Below are 25,705 nucleotides of genomic sequence, written 5' to 3'. Positions count from 1 at the left end.
CCAGGAGGTATAGGAAAAGATGCTCAAAATCATTAGTCATTCATTAAGCAAGTACAAATTAAATCCACTATGAAGCATCATTACACACTTGCCGTAACATCTTAAATTAAAAACGCCGATAATACCAACTGTTAGTGACCCTGAAGTGATTGGTATTTCCATTCCTTGCGTGGGAATGCAAATCAGGGACAGCACTTTGGAAAACAGTGTGACAGTTTCATATAAAATTGAACATAAACTCACATGTAACTCAGCATTCTCACTCTTATTTTTATTCCAGTGAATGAAAACATGCTCACACAAAAACTTGTACATGATTATTGATAGGTGTTTATCCATGATTTCTAAACTGAAAACAAATCAAATGTGTATCAGCTAGTGAGTGGATAAATACACTGTGGTGAAGACACCATGGAACACGATACATGAGTAAAGCTGAACAAACTACCCACCCAGGCAGCTGCATAGATGCATCTCAACAGCATTGTGCTAACTAAAGGAAGCTGCTTGCAGGAGAGTACACGCCACATAAAATTTCATTTACCTGAAACCCCAGAAGCAAAACCATGACAGGAAACAGGTGAGCAGTTGCCAGGGGCTGGGACCAGGGGAGGGGACTCATGACAAAAGGTTGTAATGGAACTTTCTGGGTGACGCAGTATTCTATGCTTATGATTGCAGTGGTGCTTACAGGGTAGTAGATACTTGTCCACTCTCATCAAATTGTACACTTAGAGTTGATGGTTTTGCTCAATTTTTTTGTGGTGCTAGGGATCAAACCCAGGGCCTCACTCATGCTAGTTAAGTGCTCTCCCACTGAGCCATATATCCCCAGTCCTCCAGGGTGGCTTTCTTTTACTTTTTCTTTTTTTGCATATAGATTTTACCTCAGCAAAACTGATTTTTTTTTTTTTTTTTGAAAGGCAAAGGGAAAAAAAGTGTTCTTTTAATACTTTTTGCAGTATGGTTGGTGTCAGTCTTGAAAAGGAAGTCATTTTTGCCCAGCAGGAAACTTGACTTTTGACCTTTCAGGTAAAGTCCTGGACTTGTTTGTTCTAAATCCTAAGTGTTTTAAGAATATTATGCTACCTTAGTAATGCTGAGCACAACTAGTGCCCAGATTTGGGTTTCTAAATATTAATGCTTAAATAAAAGGACTCAGAGGTTGGGCAGGTAAATACAAGATGGAATGTCTTTGTGAGATCAGAAAATAGGGTTTAAAAAAAAATGATGGGGATGGGGGCAGTGCAACTAAATTGGAGCTACCAGTGGCCAAAGCAGAGAAAATGTCAGCAACAAAATATGGTGACAATAGTAGATTATAACCCAAGAGCCCCCTCCCCAAATCCAGGCTGCTGTGGCAAAACCAGCCACTTGCTGGGGACATTTGCATTCGAATCTGAATGCCCGGGTGAGATATTAGGTGCTCTGTGGAGTCAGTGTGCTTTTCATCTGCCTTAGCTAACTCCATACCAACTGCGCTTTGCAAAAATTGAAGAACTTTATGTAGGGTTTTTTCATGCTTTTGCTTAAAAGGTATGATTCCAAGATCTTTAGAAGATTTGAAATGGGATTTCTAAACTTTGCAAATGTCTGGAATTTTCATGGTTAATTTGACAGGACCCTGAGATAGTTGGCAGTGTGACTACTGAAAACATTTATAAGCCAGTGGTTGAGGGGCATGCCCGTAATCCCATCTACTCAGGAGGCTGAGGCAGGAGGATACTTGAGTTGGTGACTTCAAGACTGCCTGGAAACTTGGCAAGAAAAAAAAGGTGAGGGGCCAAGGGAGGCCGCACATGCCTGTAATCCTAGTGACTAGGGAGGCTGAGGCAGAAGGATCATAAGTTTGGGACTAGCCTCAGCAACCTAGTGAGGCCCTAGGCAACTTAATGAGGCACTGTCTTGAAATTAAAAAAAAAAAAAAAAAGACCAGGGAGGCGCTGAGAATGCAACTTAGCAGTGGAGTACTTGCCTGGCCTTGTGGGAGACCCGGCTTCCGTCCCCAGGGATGTACACACACACACACACACACACACACACACGAGACTTAAAACACAAGTTAATATGCCTTCACTTCTTAGTGTTAACCCTTCAAATTATTTTTAAAAAACCCTCTTATTATGAAAACGTCAAAACAAAATTGGAGTGAATATGTGATGAACCCCTGTATATCCATTAGTTATCAGCATTATTTTGAAATTGTTTCTAAATATTGCATAGTGATGTCACTCAATATGTGGGTGTTTATTTTTTGATGATATGCATATTTTCCTTGTAGGAACAAAGTCTTTTTTTTTAAAGAGGAGAAGGAATAGAGACTAAGACTTACTGCACACTGGCCCTGGGCCATGCCCTGTGCTGGGATGTCTTGCTCTCATCTGATCCAGGCGAGGAGGTGGCAAAGATGTTCTAGATGCCTTTGGAGTTAACTTCACCTTAACCCATCAGTGGGCCATAGGTCAAATTTGAGGGGTTTTTTAAAATGCTGATTATAAAAGGATGCAGATTATGACTGGAAAAATCCAGTCACGAGTAAAATTATTAATTATAAAGTTATATACATAAATCATAATATTTTGTAATATTACATAGTATTACGCAAGAAAGAATTAAAATTCTACCAAGGAGTATCTGGTGAAAAACATGTCCTCCTAGTTCACCTACTACCAGGCGGCCCTTCCCTGGAGGCATCTGCCTTGGCCAGTCACTGGTGTGCTCTTCTGGATGCCGTCGCCTTGCTTACGCACACGGGGTAGAGGCTGTGCCGCGGCGTGACGCCGTCTGCCTTCTCAGGACTTGCCTTCACACAGAGCCTGCTCGGAGTCTGGCTTCTCCGTCCACCCGTGCTCCTCTGACCCTCGGTCGCCGTGGTCTCACGATGTGCCATTCGCCTCCTTTTCAGTTTTCTGTGTCTTCGTTTCTTTTTCTTTCTCAGATGTGCTTTCTGCTTTGAACTTGAGAGCTACTGAATTTGGAATTCATCCTTCCTTCCTCTTCCTTTGTCTCCCTTTCCGCTTGGCGATCTCATGTCTGGTCTCTGCTTATGTCCTAACCAGTCCCTTCATTGATCCTTTTTTTTTTTTTTTTTTGCAGTACTGGGGATGGGACTCAGGGCCTTGTGCTTGCGAGGCAAGCACTCTACCAGCTGAGCCACCTCCCAGCCCTCTTCATTGGTCCTTAAACCCATTCAGATTATAATGTAACATGCAGCTTCTAGAATATTCCTGTTTATTTATTTGCTGTAGGCAACAGAGCCCAGCCTCAGCCCTATGATAGCTGTGATGTCCAGGACACCATGCAGCATTCGGGCAAGAGTAAACTTCTTTCAGCTTTTTCCTTTCAGGACCCTCATGGTTTAGCTCTTCTTCATGGCCCTTGTTTTCATTGGTATTCATCTCCTGTCGGCACCTCTTCCATGAGAGCAAGACTTCTTTTTCCTCTCAAACTTTATACTTCCTTTATGTCTCTGGCCCACTTGTTCAAAGTGCTATTGTGTAGAGTTGATGAATGGAGAGGTACACGTTTAGTTTGACTTTTTGTTAAAATGCTTTTTCGCTTGTAGAATTTCTTTTGACTTTTGCTTAATTTCTTATAGGCAACTGTTTATTTACATGGTAGAAATTAAGATTACCAGCTACCTTTAAAAATACTCAGCTTCATTCAGTTAATTGATCCTGTCTATTTAACTAATATGAAACTGAGACCAAACTTCAGGTGTAAGCCCAAGGAGAGGAGCTCATGATTAAAATGAGTTCTAATCAAGAAGGCTCCAAATGCCACAAGACAAACTGTTGTCCAGGAAGTGACCAGTGTTTGACTTTTTAAACTGGTAACTTGTTTTAAATTATATGGTGCATGGAAGAGATCAAAGGGGAGGGGTAATACCAATTGTGTTTTTTTCCAAAACCAGTTCAGCGGTTATTTACCTTTCAAGCAATTAACATAATTACCATTATGCTAAAAAGTAATTTTGGAAAGTTGTACCCTGAGCTCTTATGACTCCACCGGGACAGTTTTAGTTGGGACTTATCTTTTTGATGGAAGCCTAATTGCAATTTTGGCTTTGTGCACACAAACAGAAGCAGCTAATTGTTTAGGCAAATAGCAGATTAATTTAAATATGCATCCCTAATAAAACAAAAATGGTATCCATTATGGTCCTTGTTCCCATGACGAGGAATATAAATACTCTGCGCAAGTACCATTAGGCAGAGGTCTTAAGGATTGTCAACATTATTTCACAGTGGTAGCACTTTCCAGATACCTAGTAATCTTTACAAAAGCTAACATAAATCAGTTTAAACTCATTTAGATCCCATTTCCACTATATGCAGTTTCATTACCACACTCTGGCTGGCCTCCTCTGGGAGGTGGGAGGGGCATGCTGCAAACTGGCATGGGTGCCCATCCACAGCTGCTGAGCAGCTTTATGTCTCCTCCAAAGACCCCCCTCATTACTCATGTCATCATTAATGACTGTTGCTAGTCTAGGGCCCTGGAGTTCATTCTGTCAAGGCTTCTTTCCTTTCTGTCAAGGTGGAAGGTCCTGAGCCCAGGAAGCAGGTGGGGCTGCCAGACCCTGCCCCCACCTAAATTTTGGGCCTTGGTGTGTCCTCATTGTCTTCTTTCATATTGTTAGAAAGACCTAGTTTCTTTTGTCTGCATCCTTTCATATCTCTTATGAGCAGAACAGAACCATTTCATCCCAGCACTGTATCAGAATGAAACCTGAAAGGATACCTGCTTTGCTTTCTAGTCTGTGGGAGGCAGAATGGGGGCCATTAACTCTGACTCTCAAGGCTTATGCTTGGTCCAGGAAATGGTGGCGGAGACCTGCTTCTTAAGTTACTGAGAAATGACTTGGAGCCTCCCTTTGCCTTTGCTGAGAATTTTTCTTGTTTTACTTTGGTGTGACATACAAGGTGATGTGGTAGACACCTTTTGGGTGCCTCCTTGCTCTGAGGACCCTTTGCAGCCCCTCAAGAGGTAGGCAGGTGCAAAGGATTTGAGTTGCCTTTTGACCTTAGCTGATTGGACAGGGGATAAGGAAACCCTTCATAGACTGGGACTCAGACTTGTGGGCGTGGAGTAGAAGACCTTGTGGAATGGGGACAGCCACTGTTCTTCGCTGACCAGGGACGAGAGAAAGCCTGATTGTGCACAGAGGAAAAATGAAACTGTCAAAGACAAGCCCTGCCTTGTTTCCAGTGTCTTCTTGTTCTGGTTCTGATCCCTTCTGATCTCCAAATGCATTTCCTGCCCTCAGGCTGTATGACAGCCCTACCTTTTCGGTCTGTTTTCCTGATAACGTTTAAGCCAATTTCATTGTATTTCTGTTTCTTGCAACCTAGTATTCCCTTACTGAAACATGAGACAAACATCAGCAAGCCGCTTATTACTGACGTTTGGCCACGTTCAGCCCTCAGAATTCACTACTGTGGCTGTGGGGAGTAGAGGAGAAGGACACAGTCCTGCCACTTTTTGAATCCACATGATGTCCACAGCCAAGTCTCTCATTGCTGTGTCTGTAGTATGATAAAACTTGGCCTTTCAAATGAATCAATATTAGATTTTTTTTTTTTAAATACCTATTTGAGAAGCAGATCTCTTTGGCTGTGACAGGCATTGATTGCTTCTTCCTTAGACATGCAGTGAATATGGACCTCATTCAACTGGAAGTGTTTGGAAAAGTTAGCCATTCTTTTTTTTTGGGACCTGAAAATGGTATGACACTGTGACAGAAGGTTAAAGTTTAATTTACATTTTAGTTACCAAAATTTTTGTTTTCTTCTAGTATGTGTTTTGTGAGATTCAGGATCACATTCTTCTATTCTTTATATGCCCCCAGATGAGATGCTTTGTAGATGTCACTAGAATGTTAGTTCCATGCAGTCAGGGACTGTTTTGGTTTGTATGATTCAATGTAGCATCCCCAGTGCCTTTGTGCCTGGGCACAAAGTGCGGGCTCAGTAAATATTTATTGAATGCGTTATTACATTAATTCCTTTTTGACTATCAACATGGATAAACTACAGTATTATAGAATATTTTTATAATTCAAGTAGTCACTGTTCAAGTCCCTGAAGTTTTGAGGTTGTAAAAGTAGCTATGATTAATTCTACTAATAAGCTGACCATTTATAATCCTAGTCTTCACTCACACATCCCTCTCTTTTGGCTGCTGTGTCCATTCTTGCCCCTGTGCTTTTGGGTCACATACCCAGCAAAGGAGTTCAGAGTGAAATTGCAAACCTTGCAAAAGCTGCCAGATTTTATAATGTTGTAAGTGATAGTGAGAGAACACCAGAAGTGGGATTTTGTGGTAAAAAGAAATGGTTCTTTTTCTCATTATTTAGCTCACTCTAAAAGATAATTGCCTGCTTATGCAAAAATAACAATGTATGCAAGGCTTATAACATGACACGCAGAGATAAAAATGGTGACAGGAACACAAAGGCCGGAAGGGAGAGACGCTGTGTATGCTGTCAAGGTCTCGCACTCTCAAGTGGTGAATGTCCTTCAAGGTAGACGGTGTAAGTTGGTCATGTATCTTAAAATGCTAAAACGATAGATAAAATAACACAGCAGAGGACTTTGACTCATAAGCCAACAAAGGAATCAAAATGAAATAAACACATACTCAACCCAGACAATCCCCCCCAAAAAAGAGGTGGGGGAAGGTAGCAAAGAATCGATAGGACAGACAGAAAACAAAGAGCAACTTGGTAGATTAAACCCACGTCACCATGATCACATTAAGTGTATGAAATATCCAGACACCCCAGTTAAAAGCAAGACTGACTGTTCATTGTCCAAGGAAACCCCCTTCAAAGACACAAGGCAGCGTGAAAAGACAGAGATCCAGCCACCAACTGTAACCAAAAGAAAGCTGTGTGGCTTTGGCAAGTGCGGACGAAGTGGATTTCCAAGCAAAGGTAGCCAAGGGTAAAGAGGGGCATTGTGTATGACAGAGGGTCAGTTCTTCACAAAGCAGTGACAGTCCCTGATGCTTAGGTACTAAAAGTGATGTCGGAGAACTGGCACCAACACCAGCACCCTTGACAAGTGAGGGCAGCCCTGACTGAAGTGGGGGGATCAGTGAGGGTGATGGCACAACAGATGTTCAGAAGAGGATCTGGCCATTACATTAATGGAGCACTGGAATATATATATTCTTTTCCAAAAAAGGTCTTTCTTCAGGTAGCTCTGTGAAACCCAACTCTGAGGGGTGAAGTGTATTTTATTGTATCCAGTTCTACTGGAAAAATGATGCCAACAAAACCAAAGTACTTGATCAATAGTGAAAAATGTGTTTATAGATAAACTCCATGTGTGCTTAGAGTGAGTTGTGGTTAAACAGCCTCCATGCTTGGCAGAACGGGGTGAGTTTGTTGGGGTTCCGCAGTTACTCAGCCAACTCAGAGTTATTTCATGCACTTGTAAACATAACGCTCATCCTGCACTTCTCTAGCTGGATTCCAGTTTAGCCCCTCCCAGCTCTCTTTCTTCTCTTACGCAAAATGAGTTCATGGTGTGCCTCCCTGAGAGGAGACGTGAGGTAGACTCCTGAAAGCTCCATGCGAGCAGCGCTTTTATTTCTCGTGACTGGTGACGTCCCAGGCACATGCAGACGAGTGCAGTGAAGAGCATTGCAGGGTCCTGTGTGGGGATGGTACATCCTGGACAGGGAGACCCCAGCTCCTAAATCCGTAAAGCCCTGGGCATTTCCTGCTGCACAGCTTTTCTCTCTGAGCCAGAATGGAAAGAATTTGTCAAAATATTTGCCAGGGGAATTTGTCATGAAGCCTTTCGGGATCTGCTTCTCCTTAGAGAGTACACTGTCTTTTACATTTGAACATAAGCTTGAGGAAAAGTTCTACTTTGCATGCTCACCCGCTTAGACTACGGACAGTTCGAAAGTCTTGCAAAGTGGTCCTGATGTATTATTTCCTTTTAACTTTATGTAAGCTGAATGATAGTTTACAGTAAGAGCCTAAATTCAAGGCATTTACAGTTCAGAGACTGAGTTCAAGGCAAGAACAAAGGAAGATGGGAAGATAGATTGCAAAGAGAAAAAAAGTGAAAAGCTTTATCCTAGGCAATATAGGAAGTTACAGGAAATAGGACTGGATTTGTAGATGAGCAATAGAAAGGAAATTAGCATTATTGATAGATTAAATACACTTTACCCATAGGAGGCACCATAGAATACATACAAATTGGAGATAACTAGGAATGGCCTGTCCTCAGCATTTTACAAGGTGGCCTCCTGAGCCCAGCAGACCTGTACAGTAGGTAAGGTTATCTTTAGTTTTACAGGTGAGGAGGGAGGCTCACAGCTATGGAGTGACTCCTCCAAGTCCTACACCTAGCAAGTAGTGGAGCTGGATGCAACCATATAGCCTTAGACTCTTTTGAATTTTGTGGTGAATTTTGAAAAATAAAATGATTGCATGATTCTTATAAAATCATACATATTAAGTGAATTTAAAGTTGTTACCTGCATGGTTTCTTTCTACCTAGGATTTCTCAATATTTGGGACCTGAGGACGGGGAAGTACCCTGTTCACCGTTTTGAGCATGATGCAAGAATACAGGCGCTAGCCCTCAGCCAGGAAGATGCCACTGTTGCCACAGCTTCTGCCTTTGATGTTGTAATGCTGTATCCCAATGAGGAGGGGCACTGGCAAATAGCTGCAGAATTTGAGGTTCAGAAACTGGTAAGCCTTTATTCTGGTGAGCTTACTTTCTGTTCTTGGAATCTCTTTGTCTAATATAAACAGTTGGTTCTGATGTTGGCAGGTCCCATTCACCTGGGGCTTCCCGTGGGATCTTGTTTCCATAAGTCTCACATCAGCTTGCAAAATAGTTGGTATTATTTTCTCCATTTACCCAGAATCCAGAAGAGGCTTAGCCCCAGAGCTAAGAAGCTGTGATTCAGATTTCAGGGCTGGGCTGCATGGATCAGTGGTAGCGTACTTGTCTAGCATGTGTGAGGCCCTGAATTTGATCCCCAGTACTGCAGGAAGGAAACCCACAAAATATACCAACCTCAGGACTGATATTGGGGCCAGAGTTTTTCATCACTGTGGTCCTCACCTTCCTTCAGACTAAAATGGAAGGTTCTCACTCACCCCTGGAAGTCTAAGATCAGTGTCTGGCTGAATGCATAAGTGAAAATGAGTTCGGTGGTGTCATCCAGGTCCATATGGAAGGAAGGTTCCATCCTACACTTTTCTTCATCCCGAGGTTGTCAAACCTGGGATGAAGAGCAACTCTTGAGTGAAAATAGATTTGAGTCAGTGTTAATTGGGTAGCCATGTTCCAGGACGCCACATGTGAAGCTGAGCCAGCTAAGAATTCTTTACATTGAGCTCACTTCACAGTGTATGAGAACCTGCTTTTGAGGTGGGAGATGATTAGGTAAGAAGTAAGTACTAAATTTGCCTATGCTGAATTTAGATTTAATGTAAATAAACTTGGTTTTGGCATTAGTTGGGAAAAATGAACAGAAAAGCCAACACTGAATAATGAATTGATGGCCTGACCAAGAACCAGCCTTTGTCTCTCTCACTTTTCTCCCTAATGGAAATTTTGTTAAATGTGAATAACTTAAAAATCCAAGGCATCAATGTTTCACCTCCTAGGCTTCTTCCCTTTAAGAATTAGATCTCTGTAATTTGGAGAAGTATTTCCTCAAAACTGCCTAGTGCTGTTTTCTCATCTTGGGGTTTTATTAGAAAAAAAATGTGAGAGTACGATATTTCTCTTTATTCTCTAAACTACCACAGTGCTTATTATCTGGTCTTTGACTGAAGGGCACTGAAGACCAGCAGTAATTATATGAACTGGGATGATTACTTAAGATGAGAGCCGGGCCCAGTGGAACATGCCTGTAATCCCAGCGGTTTGGGAGGCTGAGGCAGGAGGATCTCAAGTTCAAAGCCAGCCTCAGCAGCTTAGCAAGGCCCTAAGCAACTCAATGAGACCCTGTCTCAAAAATAAAATGGACTGTGGATGTGGCTCAGTGGTTAAGTGCCTCTGGGTTCAATTCCTGGTTTAAAAAAAAAAAAAAAAAGATGTGAGTTCCTGTAGTTCCTGTATAAAGTATAAATCCTGTCTTGGCAATAAGGTGGTATGCTGGCACAGACTGCAAGTTTTTTGAAGTACTTTATAGTTCCCAGAAAATGGCACAACCACTGTCAATCTGAGCCTTTTGGTCTGTCAAAATCCAACATCAAGATGAAGTGAAATGGCTAGACTGGGAGTGTCTACTTTAGGAAAATAAGGAATGAATTTTCAGAGAGAGATGAAGCTCGCAGCTGTTGTTGAAGGCATGTTCTAGAATGCATTTTATGCCTGGGTGATTAGTTGCCACAGAATGCACTGGGTATCCCTAGAAAAAGTGCCCCCCAGCCCAGCATCTGAACGTCTTCATCTTCCCCAGACACACTTCCTGAAGAGCAGAGGCAGTGTTCCCAGGTTTGCAGTGTTAGCCTAGAGCCTCCATCCTTTGTGATGGACCCGCGGCTGGGGCGTCGGGCCGCCACTTACATGGCTGAGCCCAAGGATTAGTAGAGTCACCTGGATGTTTACTCTCTTTCAAGCTCCTCTGGACAGTCTTCAGAATTCCGAATTTTGAACTCAGTTGGCATGCTGTCAGGGCAATGCTGTCCTTTTACACTATGGATTTCCATAATTACACAGGGTGTCTCACCTCCGGCACTCATGCTCATAATTTATTCAAGGAGGAAAACTGCAAATGTGCCCCTCAAAAATAGAGGAAAGCAAATAATTCTTGCAAGGTGTTCCTCTTCCCGGGCAGATTAGAGACTCAGGTGCTAACCGTAGTGCAGTCTGGAGTACGGAGTGCCTGTTGGTAATGGCTTCCTGCCCTGGGATGGCCAGATGGACTCGCTGGAATCATCGCCTGACATGGAAACTTGGTGATAGCAGATAACTCAGATGTTTTAACCTTTTGGTAACGCATTTATGGTATTTACACAGATTTGTTAGAATACGGTTTTGTTAATTTTGAACTGAATGAATTTATTTTCTCAGTTTCTTGTATAAAAATAAAAATTTGCCAGGTGCTGTGGCACATGCCTGTAATCCCAGCAGCTTGGGAGGCTAAGGCAGGAGGATCACAAGTTCAAAGCCAACCTCGGCAAAAGCAAGGCTCTACGCAGCTCAGTAAGATCCTATCTCTAAATAAAACACAAAATAGGGCTGAGGATGTGGCTCAGTGGTCGAGTGCCCCTGAGTTCAATCTCTAGTACCTTCACCTCCTGCAAAAAATCTATTTTATTTTGTCTCAGATAGCTAGTATACCCTCATGGTTCAGAATCTGAGACACTACTAACAGCGGGAAAGCCCCTTGGCACCTCCTCTCACAGCCCGTTTCCCTCCTTGAAGCGAAGCATCGTTGGAAGGTTTACACATGCACAAGTCAAGCGCATTGCCCACTTCTCTGTCCCCGTCTTTTACACACTTTAGCACGCTGGAAATCCTCTTGTCTTGCATCCTTACTTTCTCCCCCAAACTCACCTTGGAGGTATCCCATTTGTATTAGTTTATAAAAATATCTTCATACTTTCTTCTGTGACTGCATGGTATTCCAATATATAGATGTATTTTAAGTCATTTAGTTATTAGTCTTTTGGTAATGGATGTTGAAGTTTTTCCAGTTTTTAGCTATGACAGAATAATACTTCAAGAATAATGTTGTCCACAATTGTTTTGCATATGTGTGGGTTTTTTTATAAGTACATTCTCAGAAGTGGACTTGCTGGGTATGAAAGTGTGTTCATTTGACATTTGGGCAAGAATTGCCAGATTTTATCCCCACCAAAAGCAAGTAGTATAAATATGAGTGTCCCCTTCTTCATTTCCAACCCAATGTGTTCTCAGACTTACTGATCTTTACTGATGTGACAGGTGAAAATGGATTTTCAATGAATTTTCACTTTGTGTTTTTCTTTTCAGGGGTGTATTGTGTGTCTTTCACTATGAACATCTTTTTATTTGAGCAAGAACTGTTTGTGGGGCTGGGGTTGTAGCTCAGTGGTATAGAGCATTTGCTTAGCATATGTGAGGCACTGGGTTCCATCCTCAGCACCACATAAAAATAAATAAATATATTGTGTCCATCTACAACTGAAAAAAGTATTTAGAAAAAGAACTCTTTGTGCTGCATTTCCTGTTCTTTGTCTTTTTCTGTTGGGTTGCTCATCTTCTCACTGATGTACAGGAGTAAATTGCTGTTTTTGACCATGTCAGGAGGACATCATAGGACTAAACACCTCTTATCCTTTAACAGGTTGACTACCTGGAAATAGTTCCGGATACTGGAAGGTACCCTGTGGCAGTGGCCACTGCTGGAGATCTGGTATACCTGCTGAAAGCTGAGGACTCAGCCAGAACCCTCCACTACGTCTACGGCCAGCCTGTCACATGTTTAGACGTCTCAGCCAGCCAGGTTGCTTTCGGAGTAAAGAGTCTCGGATGGGTGTATGAAGGAAACAAGGTATAAAACTATCACGATGTACAGTTAACACAAAACAAGACATTTTCTTTTTTATATGCAGTTAAAAAATTAAAGCTGATTTTTTTTCTTTTCAGATGTATGAGGGCAATATATCAGCTTAGAATAAAAAAGCACTTCAAAAAATATAAAGTAAAAAGTGATTGTTTGCTTTCTCCTCCCTTCTTTCAACCCATTAATAATTTTTAGATATTCTTGTAGGAAAGTTTAATACATAGATAGGTATGTTTGCTTGCTAAAAACATATCCATAGAAATGAGTATCGATAATATTCATGCTGTTCTGTATCCACTGTTCTTACTGAGTACCATGCTCAGAGAGCACTCCATGTTCCATATACCATGCTCCCTCATCCTAGACGGTGGGTGCTCACAGACCCCCAGCCGGTTAGCCTTTCCCCTGCTGGTGCACACTGGGTTGCTTTCATTGTTTTGGCTCTCACTGGCGATGCTACACAGCATGTTGCAACTTGAAAATAATCCTGTGTGGTATATCCGTAGAATGTGCACTGAGATGTAGATAGATACTGCCAAGTCGCGCTCTAGAAAGGTTGCTTGATCAGCATTTACGTTCTCACCAACAGGGTATCAAAGTACCTTCAGGTACTCTGAGTGAGAAGCAGGGAGCAGATTTTTAGTTGGGATGCTTTGACTGGTGACTACGTTTCATTACTCCCCTGGTTTACTACCCTGACTGTAGACCAAGCTGATTTCCAGAACTCTGCTTTTGTGGCATCAGGGGAGGAAGGAATGAAGTTTTTGTTTGGTTTTGTGTTTTTTCCAATTTGCCTGCTCCCATCACTGCTGGCGGTTGTTAGGATCCTGGGAGGGAACGTCTGAAGCCAAGGGCTCCTCTGACAGTGGACTGCTCCTAAGGAAGGAGACCCCTTTCCACATGGCAGTAGTGTGAACTCAGAAAAAAACTAGGCTCCGGATGCACCCGGCTTGGCCCCCTCACCTCCTGCCTCCTGTGACCTTGGGCAGGTTGCCTACCCACTTCATGCCTGTTTCCTCATTTGTAAAATGGAGTTCCTAATAGTTGCAGGACTAAATGAAAAGATGTATGGGCACTTCTAAGCATTAGTACCTGGCACAGGAGAGTACTTAGCATTATTTTTACCACTCACAGTTGGACTCGGGTCTCTGGTGGTGCTTTTCACATCCTTTGTATTTGACCCATAAGGTCAAATATGTAAGTGCCCCCATTTTTACAGCCTAGTCAGTACTCCAGAATTGAAGCATCCTGGACTCTAATCACGTATTCGTCCTCCCAGAAGACTGAGGAGCAGGGAAGATATGTGTGGTACCGTGACCTCTGGGAAGAAGGCAGCCCTCCGTGCAGGGGCCCGCCTGTGGGGCCGGAGCACCTCGGGTGCACTGTCAGAAAGCCTGTAGCGCCGACTCCCGAGTCCATCTTCCTGTGAAGGGGAGGAGCAAGAGCTGCATTCCTAAGGCAGTTTCCTTTCTTAGCTCTGGAAATACTTTTTTTCTGATCCTGGTAAGCTCAATTATTGAGAAAGAGTCTGTTTGTTCTTTACATTTTTCATGTATATTTTTGAAAGGCCTTTTTGTTGTTTAAATTGTGAGATCAAACCAAGGGCCTCTTACATGCCAGGTAAGAGTTCTACCACTGAGTTACATCCCTAGCCAAATTTTTTCATATTTCTAATCCAGTTTATTATTATTATTATTATTATTTTTTGGTGGTGCTAGAGATGGAACCCGTGGCTTCACACAGGCGAAGCATGCGCTCTACCACTGACTGCACCCCAGCCCCGTTTTATGTTTGATGGATTTTCCATGTGGCAGTCCTGTTTCTCTTTGACTTATCTGGGTGGGTTTACTACTATGAAGAGACCATTGAAGTGGATACCTTTGAGAGACTCAATGGTAGAGGGATAGTTCAGCCTAAAATTAGACTAGAAGGATTCCCCTCCTTTTCTTTTCAGTGCTGGGGCTCAAACCCCAGTCCTTGGGGGTAGTAGGCACACCTATGAAGCTCTAGAAGGAGCCCTTAGATACCAATGTAAGCAGGTATTTTTTTGGATGCTGCTTCAAATTTTTCAGCCTATTTAAAAGTATTAATTAGGAGATCAGCCGAGTGATACATTAATCTTATTGAAGTTCATACTTAATAATATATAGTCTCTCAAATAACTTTTTTCTTTCTTTTTTTTTTAAATTAGAGCTTTATAGTTACACATAATAGTTGCATTCATCCTAACAAACTCACACTTGCATTAAAATTGATTTCAGTTCATGATTCTCCCCTTTTCCCTCCTGTCCTCCCTTGCAAATAACTTATTACCTTATATTTTTCATTGTTGTTTTAAAATTAGGAATGGGAGAAAGTTTCATACAAGAATGTTTCTAAATATTAACTGGAAAACTAACAGTAGCATTTAGTCATCCAAATGTTTTGTGAGTACAACCCCGAACCTCCAGATACTTATGTGACTGGCCGATAAGAACTTCATGTTGGAATGTGTCGCCAACGTGAATACCACCCATTCCAGAGTAAGGTGGATGCAAAGCTTCTTCTACATGACTTTCCTTATATTTGTAGCAGAAGGACTTCCCATCTGATTGTCTTTAATGGATTTTCTGCTTCTTCAGAAAAACCTATATTTTTTAAGAATCATGGGGTCTAATTTCCATGTGAGTTAAGCCACGTGAGTTATTGAGTGGCTCTGTGAACTTTTAGAATCATCCTGCTGTGCTATAATGTGATGTCATAATTCCTAAATAGTCTCGAGTGCAGGGCTGAGCCTCATTTTGCTATGACTACCATGTTTGGCTGTATCAGCCTGGCAACAGGAGGGCCAGCGCGTTTTATTAGGTTGGTGAGAGACAGCGAGCAGTGGAGTTTGCCTGAAGCCATGGATACGCCGGGGTTTGCGTCTGCGCCTCTGGCCTGTATATCTGGGATTCAGATGAAGGCTTTGTGAGAACAGAGAGTTAGGTTATCTTTTGTTTGTACCTGATTCAGAACTGGGGTTTAGTTTTAGTGTATTATTGATTAACTGAGATAAAAGTAGACAGTAAAAGCAAATGCTGAAATAGAATTCTAACCAGGAGCCCAGCTCTCCCTCACCTGTAGAAGCGCTCCAGGGGTAGTGGTGACTGTGAGGTGACGATGTCCTTGTACCGTATGCTGACCACATTAGCATGTTGCAGGCACCACAGCTGCACAGGCATCGAGTAACAATGGTTCAGAGCCACCCAGTCCTGTGTGCTGCTAGCCAGTCTGTCGTGTATTCATCGTAAGTACTTACTGAGCACTAGTGTGTTCCTGGCATTGAAATATTAAAACAGCATTACACACAGGTTTCAGCAAACTGGTACTTGTCAAGTAACGAAACTCTGTTAATAAACAAAGTTTTCTAAGGAGAAGAAACCAAGTAATTTAGCAAAAGCTTGTCTGCTTAGTCTTTAGAAAAGGCTTGTGATTATAGCTGGTTTGGGGTCCTCTCCATCTCAGGTAGAAGAGGCTCAGTTAGTGCTCTACCATCTGGGTTTGCCTTCAGGGCAGGGGTTCCCAGACTTGGATTTCAGGGGTCAGAATTAAGGGACCACACTTGGGTTTGCCAGCATTTTCTTTGGCCACATAAAGACATAGATAAAAATGGCTATTATTTTTGCCCTTTCTTTAAATATCAGATTTTTAAATGCCTTTTTAAAAAAGTAAGTAATGCAACCTCCGGATTCAGAAATCAGAAGACTGGCGGGAAGGGTGTACTGTGGGAAGACCCTTTCCCGCTGCTCTCAGCCTGCCTCTGTTTCTCTTCCTGGAGCCAAATTACTGCTGGCAGTCCTCGGGCATCCTTGCAGAGGGAGTTCGTGTACTCACGAGGAGACTACTCTGTAGGCGCTTAAGGCCCCCTTTGTAAAAATATGAGTGGTAAAATAACTCAGTGTTTGTTTTGCACCTTGCTTTTCCCCTTACCACATCTCTTGGAAATAATAAAGAACTGTATTTCACTGCATCATCATCACAGATTTTATGCCAATTTTTTTTCCCCCAAAAGGTGAGGTGTGACCATTATGTGAAGCTTAAAAAAAAAAAAAAACTGTGAAGGTATCATTTTAAAATCATTTATTACTAAACTATCGTTGGTACAAGATTAGGATGCAAGGAATACATGTGAACACACTTTAATGTAGTGACAATGATCATGCAGTGAAACTCGAAGCTTCCTAGAGTTATTTTCTTTGCTGTGGGGGAATGTCATGATATTGCACCTTATGGACGTGCCTTGGTAAATCTGGCTAGCTCCACTTTGGTGAGTGTTTGATTGCTCCCACTCTTTTGCTGTTGCATTTGGCCTACATGAATGCATTTGCAGGATTGATTCCTGGGGGGACTTACGTGGTCAAAGGGATGTGTGCCGTGGTAATTCCAACAGCCGTCACTATCCACGGAAGTCGTACCTTGGGTAGTGGTGGGTGGCAGTGCATCCCATTCCCCTAGCAGTTCCTTGATATCTTTCCTCTTTGTGGCTTCACAGAAAGATCACAAGAAGAGGAGGCCAGGAAGGACGTGCTGAGATCTGACTGGTCTCGCCCTTTGTTTCATTATTTCGCAGCTCCGTTACTTGGATGGATGACTAGACCACCTGGTTTCACCTGGAATCACAGCAGCAGGTCTGACGGTCGTCAGGCTGCTCTTCCGGTGGAAAGAGCTGCATACACTGAATGCTGGCATATTCAGTGTCTGTTTGAGGGGGGTCTACGATTCTTTTAAGATGGTAATCTGACCGACCTCTTATCCATAAAATGAGGTTGGACATATGGCCTTTGGTCCCCTGTCTAGAACCCACATTCCTGGATTCTTTGGTGAGGTGATTCAGTGGTTTAAACTTTTTCAGGTTTACTGTGCCATTGTGCTGGACTGATCTCCTGCTGGAGGATGTGGGAGTAGTTGAGGGCTTCTGAAATGGGGTGTGAGTCCATTGCTTCTGTTTCTTCTGGAAGGGTCATGCTAATGCTGGAAGGAATGATTGATGACAGGAAATTGGTATTTCCTGTATCTTACTAAGTAAGTGGTATTGTTGAGAAAGACTGCTTGAAAGTCTTTCTTCTAGGCAAAAGTAGATTTTTTTTTTTTACATTATTTATTTGTATATTATACTTGCACACATTGATGAGATTTGTTGTTAAACATTCATTTATGCACACAATATAGCAATATAAGTTGACCAGTATCACTCCCTAGCCCTTCCCCCTCCTTCTCTGATAGTTAATAAGTTTGGTTTGGATTCTCAGATTTCAGTGCATAACTGACCTTAAAGGTAGCCGTTGCTGAGCTGCATGTGATTATGAAGGAAAACAAATGTAACAGTAATACTTTGGCTTTATCTCTTTGTCATACTGCAGTGCAAAGATCAGTGTGAATCTGTAAATGTGGCTCTTTGCACCCAAACATCCCTTCAAATTGTTGTGTCTGTGTCTCATAGTTCCTGAATCTGTCAAAAATACTTTCATTTATGAAACCATATTTATGATAGAAAATCATCTTTATTAATTCTTTTGTTGCCTGAATTAAATTGTGCTCTCAGAGGTAGAAGATAGAATTGTTGAGGAGCATTATGTTGACGATGAGTCTCATGCCTCATAAAGGCAAAGCAAGATCCACTTAGGGCTCTTAGCATCATTCTATATATTTGGACATATTTCCTAATTTAGTTCTGAAGTACTTGGCATTTGATGGCAGATTGTATTAAGCAGCACACGGCATACATCCTAATCAGGGAGATGTGAGTGAAGTAATCCAGAAGGCTGGAGTGCATTTGACAAGGACGCTTGCTTGGCGCTGCTGCCTCAGCTTACATCACACTGGAAAATAATTGCTAACGTCTCTTATGATAATCATTCCCCGTTCATGGACACGAAGAGACTCCGATTGGTTGCCTGCACTAGTCACGAGGTGAAATATTTATCTGCGGAGCCTTTGGAATCAGAAAGACAGTGCTCAGATTGTGGCCATGTTCTCCCATACCTACTCCAGAGTAGGAAGTCCTCTTGTCTTTTGTTCAAGGTTCCTTTCCAGAGGAGAATAAAGATGGTATTTTATAAGCAAGACAAATAGTTTAAAGTCAAGGATTCATAAAATGAATATCTAATTTAGTTTTCATTGCTCACTTTAAACCTTGAAAACTTTTTTCTTCTTGAAGAAGTTTAGACAAATAGATCATGGAGACCAGTTTCCTGGGTTATTGAGTAATATTATCAAAAGAATCCATATTAAGGTTATATCATTGTTAATAAGTACTGACTGAGCACATGCTATATGCTGAAGGTCCGGTTGGTGCTGGGAATAGAGGTGAATCAAATATGACATCTGCCTCATGGATTCCAGCTTTGTGGTTCTTAAGTGTGGCTTAGCAATATAAAGGTGATTTTCTCCAGGTTGAGATGGATGGTCGTAAGACCTTCCTAATGAACTTGGTGAATTCCAGAATGATGAAAAAATTATACAGATAGATGATAAATGAACATTGAAATGTATTTTGTGAATGTTTTCATATTAAAATGACATTAGTAATTGATATCATTGCAGGAATATTGCTTGTAATGAATAAAAATAAATGTAATTCTCCTTGAGAACCTTGAAGCATCTCCATAGATCCCTAAACTTTCTCAAGACAGAGCAAAAAGCTTTCCAGCTTAGAGACCTGCGAGGGCCTGAGGCTCTATCAACCTGGAGGGATCTTCTGCAGAAAGCATGTCTTAGAATGTTACTGCTCTGTAGAGAAGCTCACAGTGCTTTCTGATCTCTAGTGGTCTGGAAGGAGCGGCAAAGTTACAGAAAGTAAGTATAGGGAAAGTTAACCCTCAGCTACAGTTAAGGTAGCATCATCTCACCACTGGGGACGAGCAAGGGTTTTGGAGTCAGACATACCTCAGGCAAGCTAGTGTTTCCCCAATTGGAAATTGGGAAGACACCTACTTTCATAAGCAATGTGCTTTGCACGTGGCTGGGGCTCTGTCCTTGGTGGACTGCTCCCTCACCTCCCATGCCCACCACCTGTGGGGTTGGGTAGTTGTCAGGCAAAGCCTGTGGCAGGGCAGCGCTGGTGGCGGCAGAGGCCCACTAGAGGGAGTTCCCTGTGGGTCCAGGCCAGTTGGGCATTAGTAACCTTGGGCTGGTGTGGGAGCCGAGCTCAAATCACACTTGTAGTGATAGCAGTACCTGCACAGGATTCACGTTCCTGAGGGTCGTTTTGAAAGGATACATTCAGAATAGAAAGGGTCAGGCCTGTTTAGCCTCCATGCAGAACGAGAGCAGTAAGTTAATGTGAACGGCTGAGTGAGCCGCTGTGCAGAAAGCTTTCGCGGTGTGAAGGAGCCTTACTGGAGGGGCTGGCACCATGTACCAGATGTCTCCTCTCGGTACTCACACTTTTGTGCTTTTTGTATGCCAGTGGTATTGGTATTATTTTCTAATTTTCAAAGACACTAATCGGTATTCTCGAGGCTCTGAGCAGGCTTACAGACCATTACAGTGAAGTATATACATGAGGTTTATTGCCTTTCTTCTCATTTGGATTTTCAGTTAAACTTAGAGTTTTATTCAGGGCCCAGTTTTTCTAATGGCTTCCCTGATTATTTGTGTGAAAGTTCCCTCCTGGTGCACCATCCCTCACCCACAGCAGAATGTGAACTGCGAGTTGACTGCTGCATTTATTTCACCTGCTCAGATGGGTATGGTGTCGGTTTTTTGTGCCAGAGGAATCTCAGAGTAGATATTGCCCAGACAGCAACTAGGTTTGTTAGTGTTTCTTCATTAGTCACGGTTTGCCTTTATCCCAGAAGTGAAAACGCACCACCGTAGAGTGGCTGTGTGCTTCCCACACCTTGAGATGGTTGTGGCCGATGGTGTTGGTCTGGAGGAGAGGAAAAGAAGGGGGCCCACAGAAAATGGTCTATGTGGGTTTGAATTTCAGCCCCACAATAAATAGTTTACTATTTTCAAATTCACATAGCAGTTTAAACTAGACTAACACAGTATTACAAAGTAGAGAACTTTGCTCTTAATCCAGTGCCTAGATGAATATGATTTATTAATTTACCCAACACTTGAGTCTTCTGGAAGGCGCACTGTGTTAGAGTGAGCGTATAACATCAATTATTGAGTTGCAGAGATGAGTCCTTCTAATGGAGGCAGAGTTACTCTTGAAAGCATTCCCTTGGTGTCTTCTTAATTTACAGGGTAAATCCCTGTGTAGACAGACAAAGGAAAAGTCCAGGTCAGCCCGCGTTCCACGATCACATTCCAAGCTAGGAATTCCAGGGGAATAAGAGGTTTACAGTTTGTTAAAATGAGGCCTCAAGATAGGGGGTGCGTCCCAGGCAGAAGGCAGCTGTGTGGCGACCCAGCTTCCAGCCACCACTCCTCTGTCCTGCTCAAAAACTGTGCCTGCAGTGAGGGACAACTGACTGGGCCTGAACCCATTTCCAAACCCAGCTTTCTTCAGGTCTTTGCGGGTCAGGACGCTGGCCTAGGCCCCACCTGCTCCCCGCATGACTCTGCACTGTGCTGCTTCCCTTCACAGTGAATCTTAAAGTGCATGGTGAAGATGCCACGGAAAACGTGCTTCCTAAGGAGCACTCCCTCCGCGAGCCCGCCTCGCCTGCTGCACCCTTCCCGGTCTCTGCTCTTCAGCACCTTTTGGTGCTCTTTCTTGTGCCTGTTTTAGGTTTTATTGGCGGGATGGCCACATGCTGAGGACCGTGGCTAGATCCTGGCGTCACCTGCAGTCTGGCCATCGAGACCCCAGGAGGAGGCCCCATGTTGGCAGCCAGCCTCCCATTCCCAAGATGAGCCCTTGTCCAGCCAGGGAGGTGCAGTCGCGAGTGCGCCGTGCTCACTCCTGTCCAGGGACGCAATAGGTTCCCTCTTCCCTCCATCTCTTTCCAGAAAGGCCCATCCAGAGTCCCACCTACTGGAAGAAACCTCAGCAGCCGTTCCGAGCTCCCTGTCTGCTCTTGCAGCACACAGGACCTACTCCTCATGCTTGTACGCGGTTACTGCCTGGCGCTGTGGCCCAACCAGAGGGCAGCAGTCAGGAGGCAGGTGGTGGCAGTCAGAGCCGAGTAACACTTGGCTCTTCAGTGCCTGCAACTCTTTTCCAGCCCTGCAGGCAGTACAGAGTAGGTGTAGTGCAGGGGTTTCACACCCTCGGGGACATCCGAGTCCACAGCACTTAAATATGGATCGTTGGCCCACCCGGAGCTTCTGGTTCCCGGTGTCTGGGGCAGGGCCTGAGAACTGCAGTCTGACGAGTGCCCAAGCTGCTGAGGCTGCTGGCCCTGTGACCACCCTTTGAGTACCTGTGCTAGAGATTTAGAGAGCATGAGCTTTGAAGGCCACCTGCCTAGGTTTCAGTCCTGGTTCCAGAACTAAAGGGCCAGGTAAGAAGTTGGCCCTCTCTCCAGCTCCACCCCCTTGTGGGTGCGCGAGTAAAATCCTTCAGCTCACCTAGGGAACTGCGGGGTCACAATGGCAGTGATTGGCGTGTACCAGAACACGGCTATTAGTAACCACTTTTGACAGGAATTGGGAAAAGATAGGCTAGTACGCTGACACCTGGGCTGTGCCTCAGGCTGCTGCTGCTGCCTTGTTACCTGTGTGATTTGCGGCAAGTTAGTTAACGTGATTGAAGCCAGTGATCTGTACTGGGTAACAGTCTGTCTGTCCCCCCTCTTCTAAGCCTTTGTGCACCTCACGTGGGGCCAAACTAGAAGTCACCATGGTAGTCAAAAGAAAACTGATAACCAGGCTGGTTTGATATCCTGAATTTCCTGTGCAATGTTAATTAAGCCGGTAGGCTTACAGATAGTTTTATATTATAAGCAGCTCACGTGTAATCTTTCCATTTTAAAAATAATGTCCAAGCTCCTTTAATTGTAAAATGTGTGTCATAGTTTGCAGCCTCAGTTTTCTCCCTATAACAGATCTCATAGCTCCTCTTTCTCATGGGGCTGTATAAACGTGGTTGATATGTGAAGTGTTTGGAAGCTGCCTGCGCTCCTTGTCGTGAGGCACGTCGAGAGCGTGACAGGAGACCGCGGGGGCTCCTGCGCTTGCTCGTCAGTCGCAGTCACTGTCTCGCCCTTGGACTCACCACTTGGACAGTGGGCACCCCGCCTCACTTTATGTACCTGTTCACCAGTTCTTTGTGGCCACAGCTCTACCCTTTCCTAGCCCAGGGACTGCGACTCAAGAGATCTGAGGCAGAGCAGTTGCCTTCCGCCCCTCCCAGCGCAGACCTGGCCTCCTTTATTGTCCGTCCTGCCCCCACTGCGCCAGACCAAGTGGGGAGGGAGGCAGCAGAGTCGTCTGTGTGACTTTCACCTGGCGTTCTCCTGGGCACACTCTTGCTCTCCAGGTTCCTCTCAGGCTTGGGTCACAATAGGTGTTGGTGCCGCTTCACTCTGGCCCTTCGTCGACATCTGCCCGCATCACAAAGCCTGCGTTTGGCACAGCCTGCGTGATTGGCACTGCCTCCCCGGGAAGAGTCCAGTCCTGGAACAGCGGGGGTTGCAGGTGCACTGGCACGTGGCGGGGAGCTTGTACAGGCCTTGCCTACCCAGAGCCTGGCGACGCTCGGCAGCACCGCCTCGTCCCTGGAATATCTTGGCCTTGTGGGCTTGTCACTCCAATTAAAACTTAAACCTGAACGCAGCCCAGGCTGCTTCCCCCTCTGTGCTGAGCGTGTGTGTGCCGTGCCAGAAGCATGTCATGGAAACTGCTGGGGGACATTCGGGGAGCTGCTCGTTCAGGGAGCCATCTCTTCAGGCCTTGCATCTTGCTGCTTGCTGCTGCTAAGTGCACCTGAGAGGCAAGGTTCTGTTTGCCAACAGAAAGTCACCTTTGGGACAGTGGTGAAAGTCATTTTCCACATGTTCACAGATACGCCCGTGTTACCAAGCCTCATGCTATGACTTATCTCTGGCAAGGACTTACAAAATAGTCTCTCTGGCTGATTGTCAAAAATTACATCATATTGGAGTAAACTGCTTTTAAATCAGACATCCATTATTCATGTATATTAACTGCTTTTTTATTTTTTTATTGGCTGTTTTGTGTATGATTTACTCTTTTCTCACTAGCTCCCTCTCGTTCCTCAATTGTCCATCTTTCTCATCCCTTTTTTAAAAATCTTAGCTCATCTTTGAATTTATAGAAGCTGTTCATTCGCTTTGTGTGTGAGTATTGATACATAGATCCTGCATTGTTTGTAGTTAGACTTCACATTTCTCTGGACCACAGTTACACTGAGTTAGAATAGCACCTTTAGTTGTTTACATGAGTAGATTCTACCCGAAGATTTATAGGCCTTTCATCTCTTTTGTGCTTTAAAAAAAGGAGCGTTTCTAGTCTCCTGCTTCATGACTCTACTGAATGAAACCGTACTTGCCACTCAGGAAGCAGCCCCACCACGCCTCACCCCACTGGTGGACGCAGGTTGACTTAACATTTCTTTTGTATTTGTGAAGCCTGTCTTTACTGCGAGGCCCAGGGGCATCTGCCTCTATGGGACATGTCCACTCAGAGATGTGCAGGGCTTACACATCTCTGTTCATTCTCTCTTCACGTGTATACTGGGCCCCTTTTATATGCCAGTCACGGTGTAGGTCTCCAGAGAAGCCTCCATTCACACCATACGCCTGGAGCATGCCCTGTGCATCTGCATCTCTGTGATTGTGGTACGTTTTCCTTGTTTTATAGTATTTTTGTTGTTTATGGCATTTGACTGCTTGAAACAATGATTAGAGACTGGAGAGCATTTACTCTGTTTAACCCCCAACCCAGCGTTGTTTTTGTTGTTTTGGAGCCAGGGTTTGCATACTTCTAGGCACATTTACTTGAATATTTGTTCACTATTCCTTCTAGCATCTCAGAACTTTTATCTGGAATGAGTTTTCTGTCTCCCAAAAGTAATTCCTTTGGAAGTTTTTTTAGTGAAAATCTGTTGGCCAAAAGTACTCTCTGTGTTTCAATCCAAAAACGCTTTTATTTCATCCTCTTTTATTTTTTATTTTTTTATTTTGTGGTGCTGGGGGTTGAACCCAGGGCCTTGTGCATGCAAGGCAAGCCCTCTGCCAACTGAGCTATGTCCCCAGCCCTCATCCTCATTCTTGAAAGGCAGTCTTCTGGTCTTTTATAGTTCTAGGTTCACAGATACTTTCCCTTAGTCTTTTGAAGATACTCTTGGTTTTGACTTCCACTGACGTGCTGAGAAGGTGGCTGCCAGAGGTCCTCTCATACCCTTTTAGGACTTTTTCCCTCCTCTGGATGCTTTTAAGAGTATCTCTTTGTTTTCAATTTTCTGTGGTTTCACTGCAGTGTCTCTAGGAGCAGATTTATTTTTTGTTTTTCTTGGGAATTTTTTATGTTTCCTTCCTTTCAGTTGCAGAAATCCCCAGCCACTTTGCTGTTGAAAGTTTTGCTCTTGTTTCTGTCTATAGCACAGGTTAGATGAGTGCTGGACTACTCGTTTATATTTTCCATCTCTCTTTGTTGTTGCATTCTGAGTAATTCCTCAAATCAGTCTTCCAGTTCACAGTTTCCCTCTTGGACTCATCCTGTTTCTTGTTTATCCCATTCATTGACTATAATCTCTATGGTTTGTTTTTCAAACCTACTTAATAAGTGTTGCTAACTTTTACTCTCTCCCTCTTTTATCTGTCAACATTTTCAACATGCTTGTTTTGTTCTTCATTTGATAAATACCTAATATGCTTGAAGTCTAATTTAGCTTGTTTCTGTGTCTCTCACTTATGATAAATTGCTTCTTTCTGGTTTTGGATTTTTTTTTTTTAATTGCAAGCTCATCTTTGGGTGATCTTTACTTGTAGGTCTCTTAAGGGGTCTGGGTTGAATTTGTCCTTCTGAGAAGATTCTGCTAGGTACTGGGAAGCATGTTACCAACCTGAAAATACTTGAATTACTAGGCTTGCATTCTCCTGACCATGCAGATGGTGTAAATTCCACCCTGACCTCGTGTGAGGGTGCACATGTGATCACAACTTGAGTTTTGTCCACCTTGAGCTGAAGCTGAGGTGGACAGATTTTCAGAAGGTGGTCTCTCTCTACCAGTAGATAAGACTTTTTTCCCTCCTAACTTGCTTTTAACTGAGTGCCTACAAGGTCT

At 43.5% G+C, this 25,705-nt stretch overlaps 1 protein-coding gene across 3 annotated transcripts in view; it reads left to right on the top strand.

Annotated features, from left to right (window-relative positions):
• The window catches only part of FBXW8 (F-box and WD repeat domain containing 8), a 102,383-nt gene that overhangs the window by 54,943 nt on the left and 21,735 nt on the right, over positions 1–25,705 (top strand). For all 3 annotated transcript variants that reach the window (XR_013765713.1, XM_079151014.1, XM_079151013.1), the window contains 2 exons: positions 8,526–8,722; positions 12,322–12,528. Coding sequence is in view for 2 of the 3 variants with exons in the window: in XM_079151014.1 (XP_079007140.1) it covers positions 8,526–8,722; positions 12,322–12,528 (404 nt within the window). In the remaining variant the exon portion in view is untranslated. The remainder of the gene's footprint in view (positions 1–8,525; positions 8,723–12,321; positions 12,529–25,705) is intronic.

This window comes from Sciurus vulgaris, assembly GCF_902686455.1.
Source record: "Sciurus vulgaris genome assembly, chromosome: 8".
Lineage (NCBI taxonomy): Eukaryota > Metazoa > Chordata > Mammalia > Rodentia > Sciuridae > Sciurus > Sciurus vulgaris.
The sequence above is the reverse complement of the archived record's forward strand: the minus strand, read 5'-3'. Positions and strand labels throughout refer to the sequence as shown.